The sequence below is a fragment of the Typopeltis vanoorti genome, chromosome 25, assembly GCF_054136105.1.
Source record: "Typopeltis vanoorti isolate ZY-2024b chromosome 25, IOZ_Tvanoo_1.0, whole genome shotgun sequence".
Taxonomy (NCBI): domain Eukaryota; kingdom Metazoa; phylum Arthropoda; class Arachnida; order Uropygi; family Thelyphonidae; genus Typopeltis; species Typopeltis vanoorti.
In genome coordinates, this window is record NC_143573.1 from 79,038,272 (window position 1) to 79,053,321 (window position 15,050).

General features: G+C 36.5%; 1 protein-coding gene across 1 annotated transcript in view; it reads right to left on the reverse strand.

Moving 5' to 3' along the window:
• alpha-PheRS (phenylalanine--tRNA ligase alpha subunit) overlaps window positions 1-15,050 on the reverse strand; it is a 274,725-nt gene that overhangs the window by 76,664 nt on the left and 183,011 nt on the right. The window contains exon 8 of the mRNA XM_090414434.1: window positions 182-266. Within this exon, the coding sequence (XP_090270560.1) occupies window positions 182-266 (85 nt within the window). The remainder of the gene's footprint in view (window positions 1-181; window positions 267-15,050) is intronic.

Below are 15,050 nucleotides of genomic sequence, written 5' to 3' on the forward strand. Positions count from 1 at the left end.
GGCCAAGAACTTTTCAGACCAACCTTGTACTTTCACCATCAGTTAGGTGGCTTAGTTGGTCGAGTGGTTAGCATATCTGCTTTCCAGGCAAAAAAACCAGTTACTTTTGATACTCACCTGAAAAGTTGTATAACATAGAAAGCTGTCTATGACAGAAGAGAACTGTTAGTAAGTTACTCACCCTTCTGATCCATAGCCTCCTTTAGAGTGTACTCTTTTGACACGTTCAAGATACTTCATAGGGAAATCAGAAGAATACTGTGGGTCTGAAACAAAAAAAAAATTATGATTACCTGTATGCCCACTTATTTTTTATTTCAATAATATTCATGAAGTAATGAAGTTTCAATGCCACATAACGAAATAAACACAGCAATACTCTTTATGCTGGAAGACAAAAATACTGTCGTTCTGCAGCTTAGCATCTCCTTCTCTTTCCCCAGCGTATCAGTTGATTTACATGTTCAATATTCTGTATAAAATTATCAGTTACAAACCATCACCACAAATACTGCCATCAGATTAGCCAATCCAAAGAAATAAGAATGAGCAATACTCTTTCTAGCTAAAGCTAGAAAGAGTATTGCTCTTTCTAGCTCTTTCTAGCTAAAGCTAGAAAGAGTATTGCTATTCATTTCTAAATTCCAGACTTTTTGAGTGCATGGCATTTTAAGGAAATATCACTTAGAAGTAAGTAAAGCAGTATATTACTTTCTATCTCATCTATCTGTATTCAGCACTGCTGAAACTCTTAAGTGGCAGATTTAAAGCAATCTAAAAAATAACTGTGATGAAAATTAGTGGAATGATATGAACTGTGGTGTATGAAATCTCTCTATTTTAGACTAAAATTTAGTTCAAAATCACTCGAATAATGCAATCTGTGCAAGAGAAGAACAAAAACAGTGCTTCAGAGCTTTCTTTAAATGGACTGAACACTTCAAATTTATCAGAATGCACCTTTGAGTACCCCTGTGACAGTAGACGTCAAGTGGGTCCTGATAATTATTGTAATAAGTCATGAAATTCAACATTACTTAGCTTATGAGATACCACTGTAACTCTTAATCAATAATAGAAATCTAACAAAAAAGTAAACCCAGAAATATTTAACAACTTCATGACTGTGAAATAAGTCAACTTGGCAGGAATGAGGGAGATACAGAGAAACTATAATATTAATATGTTTAGTCTGCTTTGTTACTAATAAGCATTAAAAGAAAAATGCTATAATTCATCATAATCAATTTTCATCTGTTGAGAACATGTTAAGTGTTCCATGGATTCTTTTCATCCATTGGGTTCTTATCCTATGTCAGCCTTGCCATCTGTCGAAAAGAAGCCAAGTCTGAGCAGATCTTCAAGTGTTAAACTGTGAATGAAATTATTTTGTATGTTTTTATTCTTCATTCACATTTAACATAATCTACCATATCCTAAGCAAGACTTGTTATATATTATTTGTTAGTCTCTTGCTTAAGATTTATTATTCATGTATTTTCCTTGAAATTCAAGGTTATCAGTTATTATTTAATTATATAATTTTAATATATGTCATGTTAATGAATGGACTCTGTAGTAAATGCCATTTATTTTATTGCTATATTCCTTCAATAAGATTATAAGATATTCTATGTATGTAACTTTTATGTGCCTTATGTGAACTGTAATATATGCTTTATTATATTTGTAAATGAAAGTGAAGGAGAAATTAACTATGATATTTTTTTATTATTTTTCATTACTATATGTAAAGGTATAATCTTATGTAATGCTTATGTTTACATTGTTTTGATCGTTGCCATGGAGACAGAAATAAAATAGAACGCGCGAGCTGCGGTAATTGGAAGTAAGGAATTAATATGAGTTGGACTGGAGAACAAGTTTAGGCGGGAAGAAGAAGAAAGGTAGATAAGTGGAAGGGGGAAAGTAAACAAGGACACTCAAGGGCAGGAGCATTCAGAACACCATGGAGACAAGGAGAAAACTTATAAGCAGCTGAGAGTAAAGTCAGCGGTGGCACTAATAGGTATTTTAGTGCCATAATAGGATTAACAAAAGATCAGAAGATTAAGAGGCAATCCAGAATAATTCCACTAAGTTCTAGAATTACTATGTATTCCTATATCACGTTGAAGAAGGATTGTGCACAGCTCAACTTGTTATACAGTAGTAAACATGGAATAATTATTCTGCCTTATAGCAAGTCCGTCAAGATTTGTGTAGCGTGATAAATAATAATAGAGTTATCTCTGTGAAGAATTCTTTTGAATAGTGTTGCATCGGAGTAATAAGTGAATAGTTTGATATGTGCTCACATTGAATCTGATGTGCTAAGGATTAATCCCGGTAAGAACAGTCCTATCTTAATTTATTTCAGTGTGAAGATTTAAGTGATAGCTCCGTCTCAAATATCCTAACATCTAATGTGGTGTTTTGCTGTGTTGAGCCGAAGTTAGAAGCTTGAAAGTAATTCCCCTTGAAGTAATAACTGCCGCCATTAATAGTATATTAAGTGCTTGCTGACTAAGTGTTAAATTATAGAGTGCAACTGAGTGATGCCAGTAAATTTATTTACTAGGAAATTCTGAAGTATAGAACTGTGTGAACAATTTTTATTATTAGGAGAACTATGAATTTAGTATCAGAAGATTAGATGTTTGATTCTATGTGAATTCTTTTAGAATTTATTCCTTAATTATTAGTTATCGATTCTATGTGAATGTTTTGATCTGAAGAACAAAGTTATTTGTATTATCTTATTTTCGGAGTTAAAATTTATGTACTTGTCATATAACCTTGTATTAAATGTTTTGTTTTATTGATTTCAATATTGTGTGTGCCTGATTCTTTTTCATTGCACCGTTCATAAAAAGTTCGGACCTTGCGGGAGCCTTAAGTGTAAAATATTAAATTCGGCCTATATGATTAATGAGACTGCTAAATTAATTGAAAATTGATTCTACTATTTGCATAAGCTAATCTAAATATAGGGTGGCACAGTATAAATATAAATTTCCCTATATTTTGATTAGTGATCAACCAGCAATTAATTGATTTTATTAAGAACAACGTTACAATAAGATGGCTAATCAAAAACTAGGAGGTACGTTCCAATACTATTTTTGGAACGTACTTCCAAAAATAGTATTGGAATTTTTGTTACAAGATTACCTGTAACAAGGTTACAGGTAATCTTCTTCTTAGCTACCCTCAACCCTATCGTAAAGGACCTAAGGGTTGAGGGCAACTGAGAAGAAGACGACAATTACCCAAACTATTGTAACTGTATTTGTGTAGTTTATTTAGGATGGTATCAGAGTAACTAAACTTTTCTCTTACTTTATCACTTGTCTTTTTTTTATAGTCCATTTTGTGGTGGTGATCCTTCTTAAGCACTTGGATTCAAAACCTTTTAATCTGTCTTCTTGTTTGCCAGTGATCCAACTCTCTGCTCCCTACAGCCCCATCGGAAGAATCATTAAGTTGAAGAGTTCAGTCTTTAAGCTGTGGCTAATTTTTTTAAATTTTTCTATATTTTATTTAACTTGTTCATTGTTGACTATCTCTAGACTTATTTTGAGCATGACAGTTTTCATATAATGTAGATCTTCAGTGGTTAATGTTCTGAGATAATTGAAAATGTCCACTTGTTCTATTCTTTTATTATTTATTGTAACACTGACATATTTTTTTGCTCTGCCTATTATCATAATCTGTCTTATCAAGATTTAACACCAAGATGCATTGGTTACTGATTAGATTTAGATTAGAAATCATTGATTTTAGGCTCTCTAAATTATTGGCTATCAGAACAATATCATCTGTATAGTTTAAGTGGGTGATGTTTCTTCCATTGACAGTTACTCCCACGCAATTCTCCATGGATTCTCTAACCATTTCTCTGAGGAACAGGTTGAACAAGCATATATAGAAAGAGTGAGGACAGCAATCCAAGACATTCCCCCCCCCCCCCCCGGGACAGGCTTTTATTTGTTTCAATATTCTTGAATTTTACTATTGTCTCTGTCTTTATAGCACTTGCTGATTATACTGATTAGGTATGGTTTCAATCCTTTTTGATGCAGTGTTTCTATCATACATTCATTTTTGAAATTATGGATTCTACAACCATGTTAAAATAACTCTTTTTATTATCTCGACGTTTCGATCTTCATATCAAGATCATCATACATAAATATATTTGACAAGCTGCGTTACATTTCAAACTGAAAGCTAGAGAAACAATGATTTGATCACATGCTACTCACTGACATGACCTCTAGTGAAAGAAAAAAAAAAAAATCAAGCTAGATTTAATTTATGATTACATGAATAAACATTCTTGCTTACAGATAGTTTTCCTTCCAATACCAGTGATGTCCTATTTCTATTATTACAATTGTTATTTTTGATTTAAAAAATTATAAAATCAAAAATAACAATTGTAATAATAGAAATAGGACATCACTGGTACTGGAAGGAAAACTATCTGTAAGCAAGAATGTTTATTCATGTAATCATAAATTAAATCTAGCTTGATGTTTTTTTTTTTTCTTTCACTAGAGGTCATGTCAGTGAGTAGCATGTGATCAAATCATTGTTTCTCTAGCTTTCAGTTTGAAATGTAACGCAGCTTGTCAAATATATTTATGTATGATGGTCTTGATATGAAGATCGAAATGTCGGGATAATAAAAAGAGTTATTTTAACACGGTTGTAGAATCCATAATTTCAAAAATGAATGCTGATCACCGTGTAACACTAAAAGAAAGGATTTCTATTATACAGTTTCTAACTACTGAATCAAATGCTTGCTTGTAGTTCATGAAATATACAAAAACTTTGTTTTCTCGATTCAAAGTTAAGATGAGTGGAGTGAATTTGATGGACATAAGGACCTGTATATAAATGATGGACTGCACTTAAATGGTTTGGGGTAACGTGCTTGGAGAAAGTATTGATCAGTGAGAGTTTGGAAGTACAAAATCATGGAAACTAGAGATATTAGGGGGAAAGCAATCAAGCATGTCTAGCCACCTCTGGGACAAATGAGTGTGAGTGCAGGAATGACTGTGCAGAAATAGCAACTCCAGGGATAGATAAGTATGAGTGCAGGAATAATTGTGAAGAGTTGGGTGCAGTTTCCCAGGTTTCCAATCTGAATGGGCAGTAATGACATTATGTAAGAGTAACTGTGTGCACAAGGGCATGTACAGGAATGCCCAAAGCATCAGAAATAAAGGAGAGGAGTTTTAGGCATTGTCAGCTCAATTTGGTTAAAAATTATTGACATTAGCAAGACCTGGTTGTCAGAGAATGATGTATCTACAGGGATAGAATGTTTCAGAGAAGATTCTAAAACTACATATTGTATATAGCTGTAGACCATAACCATGCAGTTTTATCCTGGGAGATTGCTCACGACGTGGAAATTTCAGTCAAGAAAGGATTTATGTGAAACTACAAAGCTGGTGATTGTGAAAAATTCAAGAGGCAACTTGGAACACTTCCATGGCATAAGAAACTACACGGAATGAATATCAATTAGTGCATGTGAAGCATTCAAGGATTGTTTGAGCAAGGTAGTATCAAAGTGCATACCTAGAGTCAGGAGGATCAACTGCATAGGGATTAAATGGATGCAAGCAGGAGGTGCAAAAAAAGAAAGCATTGTGGAAGATGTAAGCAACAAGGTGATCAAGTATGCCCATGAAAAATATAAAGCACAAGCAAGAAGGGTAACTAGTATGGTAAGGAAGGCTACATCAGATTTTGAGAGAAAATTAGCTAAGCAGGCCAAAGTAAACCAAAAAGAGTTTTTTGCTACATAGAAGTACAAGAAGAATTGATCATGGAAACATAATAACTTTACTCAGTGCTGATGTTAGGAAAGTTACAGAAGCAGAAGAAATAGTTCAGTTACTAAGCGATCACATTGCAAGGGTATATCATCCAGGTGGTGGCTTTGCAGTTACTCAGTTGATAGAGATTGATCTGAACACTGAGATAGTTGAACTAAAGGTACTCAAGTAAATCGAAAAACATCAGTGTGAATACAACAGTGGGCCTGTACGGTATGTCAGCTCATGAGCCACAAGAATGTACGAGTGAACTGGCAGTGCCTCTGCCAAGGTTCCAAGGGATTGGAAAGAGGGTAAGATGGTTCCATTACATAAAAGTGTCTCCAAGATAGAAGTGGCAAATTACAGACCAGTAGTATATCTGGAGTGGTGGTTAAAGGTACTGGAAAAGTTAGTTAAAAGTAAAATTTAGGAATGGGTGGATAGGAATATGATACTTTATAGGGAGTAGCATGGCTCTTTAAAAGGTAGGAACTTTTTTACTGAAATTTTGAAATTTGTTAGAAAATTAGTGGTTTTTATTATTATTATTCATGACACCTCCAAGGAGTCCGAAGACTCATCGCGGGAAGACAACTACTGTACAACTCTCCGTCTCCACTACTACCAATCACCTACATCAACCCATCTGCTGCCCGCACCCACCACCACCACCACAGCTAGTATTTTTTGTCTGTAAATTGCGTGTGTTCTGAAGGGCCGATTTGTCTGTATGCGGGATGAAAAACCAGAGTTTCAGGGAGAAAAAACCCTACTACCTCTGCATGAGATTGACTAACTCACCTTCAATTGAAAAATTTCATATAAAGATTCCTCCTGTCATAACGAGAATCGAACTTAGGCCTTTTCTAATCAAAGGGCGCAACCTAGTAAAAGTTACCAGTATAACTTGAGAAAGTGAAAATTATCAGTATTTTATCTCGTTATGATAAAAATGAATTAAGAAGGGCTATGACAGCAAACGATTTCATGCGAGTTTCTGGATGTGTGGAGTGTGTCTGGACAGTTCATCAGAGACAATTCATTGTGGGAAAATTGATCGACGACAATTCATTGCGGAGACTATTCATCGTGAGGAAAATTCATCGCTGGAAATTTAATCATGGAGAAAATTAATCGCACAAAAATTCATCATGTATATATATGTGAAAAAAAAAATATTTAAAAAATTTACATATAAAGTTATTCATATTCTTTCTTACTACAGGCTCTGTAGATGGAATATTAATTGTTACAGAACTGGGATAGGATGGTGAGGGAGAAAGAGCACTATATTTAAGAATATTTAGGTAGAATAGTTATATCCAACTAACTGCTGATTGTTGTCAGATTTCTGACAACAATCAGCAGTTAGTTGGATTATGCACCTAGAAGGCATGAATGTCGTGATGTTCTGTTTTTATTTTATTCCTTCAAAATTGTACTATTAGCCACTTTGAAGGAGCAATTATTCTGTTATTAAAACAACTTGAAAATTTATCTTCAAGAGGAACTGGAATCAGTACCATCAGGCATCTCTCTATCAATATTTGTAGTCCTGAAAAGGACTGTTTTGATGATCATGAAAAGGAACACTTTTTATTTCATACTATTCAAAATTGAGCAGTATGGGAAAAAAAAAATGAAACAAAAAAAGGTGAATACACATTCACAAAGTTTTTAAAATAAAAAATTACGGGCAATTCCTCTTAAGTAATCAAGAGTTTCACGATTTTAATAATTACTAACGATGAGCTGAAGTCTTTTAGCAGTATCTCGATAGCGTTTCTTACCAGGAGGAGGTTGGGTGCCAGCTATACATTGCTCTATTGAGCAGCCTCATTGAAATGTTGCTCATCCTTAAAAGTTTTTAGAAACTTCCATATTGTCGGATGAGAAGCACCAATTAGTTCACTGAATGCAAGATGCCACCCTTCGCATGAGTTGTTTGCCTTTGGTAACCGATCCAGAGCAGCAGGGTAACAGTTCCATAAGACACGGGGAAAGCGAGGTAGTGGACGACAAAGTGATCGATGATCAGGTTTGCCAATCCAGGTGTCTTCTACATAGTGCAGAACAGACTGAGCTTCAACAGGATAGTCATTATTTTCACATAACACTTAAAAAGCACATACAATATTTGTAGATGGTGCAAAAGCAATTGCTGATATCATGCGCATTTTTATTGCAAATTTGGAATCAGTTTCGTATCGTTGTTGAAGACCATTTGCTTGAATGTTGCAAAATATACAATGTGAAAAGTGAAAAAAGCAGCCTTTTTGCTGACTATTTGGAAATGCTTCACGGAACGCATTTATTGAAGCCACTTCAAAATCTGTCATGATTAAATTGGCAACAAATTTGGTTCCAAATTTTTTAACGTGTTTATAACTCTATGATATATATCTTCATTTCTTCGAGGCATCAATGCATAAACAGCAGGAATCACGTTATCATTTATAATGCCATGAATTGTCTACAGCTGCTCAAAGAGAGGTGGAGAAGTCTTAAAAGTGCCATCTGCATACCATGTTGTCGATTGCGATAATAACTGTAGATTTTGTTTAGTAGAAAATATCAGAAATCTGTTGCAGCCATCGTTGCTGTCATGCAAAAGATTCATTTCCATAGGTGATTTTATATATAGGCGGAATAATTAAATTACTTAACAAATTTGGATTTGGTGGTACCTGTCCTGCTTGATTTCGGGTTCTCTGAATACTTTTTTTACAGAGGCATTGCTCGGCATTTGGCCGATGATGGTGGGAGATATTTTTGTGTATGCTTCCGTGATAATTTGATGAGTCCCATCGCTAGTTATACAAGCTCGATCTTTAATCTCATTAAGTAGTTTTGCTGCTTCAACCCGTGCCATGTTACCGGCATGATTGTTGGTTAATTTCGTTTGATAATGTTGTCACCAGCTGTATGAATACATGCATGGCAATGCATTGTTTGAAACTGATCACATTTCCAAAAAATCTTTTCTTCATTTTCTGTCTTTTATAAATAAATAACCATTATCACTCAATTTATGCTTCATCTATTCAATTAAAATAAATTCCAGAGGCATCGTGCAATAATTGTAATTAATTTATAAATCGGTTCTTAAATTTTGAATTTTAAACTTACCAAAAGAAAAAAATGTCGGGGATTGAACTTCTGAGAACATATGACATAAAACTGTTTAATTTGAAATTTGCAGTGCAGAACTTCACTTTCAAATATCTAAGCAGGAATATATTCACAGTAGCAGCTCCAACATAGTATTGAAACAGCAGCTTTTATACTCTGGGAACCAGTAGTTAAATTCAGGCAGTGAACCTGAGAGCCCCGGCCCCTGAACTTTTTCATGCACCGGACCCGGAACTTTCTGTTTTATGACTTTTCTCCCTTTACAGTATTTAAGCCTAATGTGAAACAGACAGCAATGACAGGTTATTAAAAAGTGCATATGATTAGTGCAGTATTAACAAAAGATCGCACGATTGAAAGATAAAAGCAAGCCACCAGTTGAGTTGAAATGCTAACTCTCTTCAACCGAATTCCATATGTGAAACTGCCATAACAACATTCACTATGTATATATTTCTTAGTTTTAACACGTTTCATTGAATTTCATTGCTGCTTTGCAAACTCACACACATCTAATTAATAACAATAGTTTGTAGTAGATACTGTGTTTACCATATGGTTTTTCTTGAGTCTATACAGCATAGTTTCTGTATGAGGGGACATGTGATTCATTCATTAGTGTCGTTTTTATCCAAGTTGTCTTTAATTACACTATTTGTTGAGAAATATATTACACAGATTGTTCATATCTTATTTACTGACATAATAAAAGTAATTGTTTTTCTTGCCTCTGCAATATAGTGGCTATTGGGGAAGACGTGTTAAGTCTGCACGGTTAGCCTAGTGGCTATGAGCTTCGCAACCATATGCCTGGGGAAGGAGTGTCCTGGGTTCGATTCCCGTCGATGACGTGAGGAGCTTAAGGTTCTTCCTCAGCCATAGCCATGTTAGCCAGTCTTGGGCGTGGACAGCAGGGTTTTTTCCACCAGTTTATCTGGGGTTTTTCATCCTGCAAGCAGGCAAACTGGTCCAGTGAACACACACGGATTACAGTCAGGAATACTGACCCAGCCATAGATGTGATTCGTCAGCTATGCCAGTTCCGGAGCCTGGATAAAATTTGGGGAGACTGAGATGGTGCCGTACCTCCCCGTAAAGGAGACTCACGGCCGTGTATCATCATACAATTATTATATTATTACTGCGGGAGCAGTTACTATCGCCGCAATGTGCACGTGTTTAAGCTTTTTTTTCATGTGCAAGGTATATTGAGAAACTTTTTAATTTCTTTTTCGATAACTAAAATCAGGCACGGTGCGAGTTATATTCGAGTAAGTACAGTATTTCAACTATGGATAAGTACATTAGTACCTTCTTTAACCCTGCAGAAGTCGCGATCGAAAAAATTGCTGCTTAGGTTGCATGTATCCGAGAGATACATTCATTACTAGTATGTGCTGAAATGCGATAAAACTTAAAAAAAAGAACCACTACAAATATACAAATACATGATGGTTTATTTATTTTCAGATACAATCTAGAAATTATTGAAAAAAAAGAAACAAAAAAACTAAACCAATACTATACACTGAGAGGGCAAAAGAATTGATAGTTGTGGTGGGTACGAATAAATTGAAAGGAGATAAATTTTTTATGAGAGAGGACTTGAAAGTATTGTTAAAGGTAGTGAAAGAAAAGAGTGACAGAGTTAGAATGGCGAGTCTGTTGCTGTGGTATGACAGAGGAGTTTAGAAAGAGGGCCATAATCGCAAATGACATTATGCGCAGGCTATGCAGACGGTGTGGTGTGGAATGAGTTTGATGGGTGAAAGGATTTATACAAGATGGATGGCCTGCATTTGAATGGATTTGGTGTGCGGAGACTGGAAAAAGTGTTGCTGAATGAAGTGAAAATGGATGTGCAGAACCAGGGAAACTAGATCTACCAAGGAGGGGGGGGGGAGTGGATATGCAGACATCAGTGAGACAGTTGAGTGTAAGAATGTATATAATGTACCCGAGCCAATACTAAGGACAAAAAATGGGAATGGGATATTTAGAATAATGCATCAAGATAGGGGTGGGACAAAGGGATCACTGCATTTCATGTATACTAATGCCAGAAGTATTAGGAACAAGAAGGAAGAATTTATGGCCTTGATTGGCTCTTCCTGGCCACAGGTTATTGGCAGTAGTGAAACATGGCTGACGGAAGATGATATAGTTAGTGGGATACAATGTAGGTTATAGTGTGTTTAGGAGGGACAGAGAAAATAAAATGGGAGGGAGGGGTGTTATTGATGATAGTTGATGAACTGCAGCCAAGGAGAATTGAAGTTGTATCGCAGGATAGTGAAAAGAGCTCATTTGAGGCTATTTGGTGTGAGATTGAGACTGGCAGAATAAAATATACAGTTGGGTGCTGCTATAGACCAGGTGATGGAATAGATAGTAGAGATAGTATGCATAAACAAATTGATAAAATGAGTGGAAGGAGGGTAATTATTATGGGGGGGTTTCAACTATGGTAACATTGATTGGAAGGAGGAGAGGACACATGTGAGGAAGGAAATGGATTTTATTCAATTATTAAGGGATAACTATCTGAGACAGCATGTAATTGAAAATACTAAGGGTGTGAGAGTGCTTGACCTGGTAATAGCATCTGAGAATTTGACTGTAATGAATATGACCATGTTGCCACTTATTGGTGAGAGTGATCATAAGGTCTTGACCTGGGAGGTGGCTAAAGGTGTGGTGTGGAATTTTCGATTAAGACAAGGTGTATGTGGAATTACCGTGCTGGCAAGTATGACAAGCTTAGGAGATTGCTTGGATCAGTGCCATGGCATGTACAACTGCAAGTGCTGGATGTCGATAGAGCATGGGAAGTGGTCAAGGAGCATTTACAGGAGATTATGGCTGATTGTATACCTAGGGTCCGAATAGTAAAACAATTAGGGGTTAAATGGATGAATAACTTGAGCTGCAAAAAACGAAACAACTGTGGAGGGAATTTAAAGAAAGGGTGACCTGCAAGCACACGAATGGTATAAAGTGCAGGGCAGAAGGGTAACGAGTGTGGTAAAAAAAAGCAAAAGGGGATTATGAAAGGAAACTAGCTATGCAAGTTAAAGAGAATCCCAAACAGTTCTTTCAATATGCTGCAAGCAAGAAAAAAAACTGTATACGGCAAAATGAATCAGTCGATATAGTGGAATTACTGAGCGAGCACTTTGCAAAAGTATATCATCCAGGTGGTGACATTGAAAAAATGAAGGAACCATTAGTTTATACGGGAATTGTGATGAATGAAGTGGAGGTGAATAGTCTATTACAGAACCTTAATGTGAATACATCTATGGGATTGGATGGTATACTGGCATGGGTCTTGTGTGAAGTGGCTAAGGAATTATCAGTCCTCTTGACCATGTTGTTTAATCTGAGTCTTGGGTCTGGTTTAGTTCTGAAGGTGTGGAAAGAGGGGGAAAATAGTTTCACTGCATAAAGGAGGATCCAAGACTACGGTTGCAAATTACCGACCAATCAGCATATCAGGAGTCGTTGTCAAGGTCTTGGAGAAAGTAGTCAAGGGAAAATGCAGGAATGGATTGATGAAAATGAGATACTGTACGGGGGACAGCATGGCTTTGTGAAGGGTAGATCATGCTTCAGTAACTTGCTCAAGTTTTATAACAAAGTGATGGCTGAACTGGATAAGGGTAATGGGTTTACAGTGATACTGCTGGACCTGGCAAAGGCATTTGACAGAATACCACATGGAATTCTAATCCGTAAACTACAACATATGGGAATGGATACAGGGTTGGTGAGATGGATAGGTGGGTGGTTGATGGAGAGATATCAAAGAGTAGTTTATTCAGGAGTAGAGTCCAAAAGACGGCCTATGACTAGTGGTGTGCCGCAGGGTTCTGTTCTTGGACCACTGCTGTTTAATTTGTTCATTAACGATATAGGGAAGGATGTAAGAGGCACAGTTCATTTGTTCGCTGATGATGCAAAGTTGGGTAGGGCAATAGTGAATGCAGAAGATGTCAAAATCTTGCAGGACGATTAGGATAGATTGGAGTTCTGGGCTAAGGAGAATGGATGTCAATTTAATGTGACAAAATGTAAGGTTATGCATTTTGGGGTTAAAAGATTAGCAGCAGTAAATCACATTGGTGGAACTGTACTCCAGGAGACTGATGAGGCCTGGGACTTGGGAGTGTTGATGGATAGGGAGATGAAGTTTAGGGGGCACATTGCAAAAGTAATTAAATCAGCTCATCAACTCACTTGGTTGTTGAAAAATACCTTGACGAGCAGAGACAAGCAAGTTATTGTACCTCTGTACCGAGCCTTGATAAGACCTCATCTCAACTACTGTGCCTAGATTTGGTCAACTAGGTTCCTTCTTGATGGGGAGGAGGTGTAAAGGATCAAGCGAGTGACTATAAGATGATAGCAGGTCTATGGAATGAACCATATGAGAACAGGTTGAAGATTTGTGGGTTGCAGAAATTAGTTGATAGGCAGAAGAGGGGAGATATGATTGAAACGTTCAAATTGCTAAAGGGTTTCTATAGGATTTATTCAGAGGATATTTTTGAGATCAGGACTGGTGGTGGGAGAACTAGGGGACACCTATGGAAGCTGGGCAAGAGTGTGGTTAGCAGGGGTGTTAGAGCTGGGTTCTTTACTTTTAGAGTGGTAAATGAGTAGAATAAGCTGCCAGAGTCTGTTGTGGGTGCTATGACAGTGAGTGAGTTCAAGGCAAGGTATGATAGATACTGTGAGAATGTCGTATAGTTGTGTGGACATGATGTTTAGGGCCTCCCTCGATGAGTAAGGACTCCCTGGAGTCGCCCGTAATAATAATAATGTGTTAAACCAAACTGACTTCAATTTTCTAGCAAATTTTTCTTCAGCAATATAGCCTTCAGCAAATTTTTTCTGCGATGAATTTTCCCCGCGATTAATTGTCATTGAACCTATGTGGAGAGACTTTGAGGGAAGATTGAATTTACCTACACCTGAATGCGTTTGGTATCAGGAGTCTAGAAAAAGAAATAACTGGTACAAGACCTAACACAGCGAGTCAGGGAAACTAAATTATGAAGGTAGGAATGGTGTGAATGTAAGAGCAACAATGTTATGTAAGTGTGTTAATGACAGGTACGGGATTTGTCATGGAAATGTTGAGGAGGAGAGAATGATTTCGGGTTTATTTTCATCTGGTTCTGACCCATCAAGCATGTGCAAAGATGTCTACATGTCTAAGGCATTGGAGAAGAATAGAGATATGCAAGTTGTCCAACTGTCAGGCAGACTGCAAAGAAGACAATACAAAAGAACAGGTAGATTATTATGTCTGTACGCAAAGACTAGGAGTATCAGAAACAAAGGGGTAGAATTTACCTTAAGTCAATATGTTGCAACCTCAGATTGTAGGTATTAGTGAGAACTGGCTATCAGAATCAGACATACAACCTGGTATCGAGTGTCAAGGGTACAATATTATTTGGAAGTATAGAGAGGATAGGAGAGAAGGGGGCATGCTGCAAATGATATCGGATGACTTGAATCCAGTTAGAGTTGAGAATTATGATTGTAGTACTACTAACAATATTTCATGTGGCAGTAAGTTTGAAGCCATCTGGTGTGAAGTGGAATCTAACAAGATCAATTACATAGTGAGGTGCTGTTACACACCTGGCGGATAGGCTTATATGTTTGTCAGACATGTTGTAATAGATTTAACAGTATTGATATGAACACAGATGGATAAGAAAATAACTATTTATTAACTTAAAAGCTAATATTTTGCTGGTATTATATCCAGCATCTTCAGAGCACACAACACAAAGTTTGTTACAAATGCAAGACAACCACAATCCGGTGTTACAGTGGGGCTAGTATAAGTAATTGCAGCATGCAACACAAGACTAAAGTCCTAATAGAGTGCCATCTAGGTTAAAAAAAAAAAAAAAAAAAGGCACTCCTAAAGAAGTGCCTAAAACCAAAATAATGGCTTCTGTTGGGATTTACCACTTGCCTCCAGCTATAGCCAATAATATTAGGTTAGACGTGGCCAATATCCTAAACCATTCTAAGCCTCCCAAAAATAAT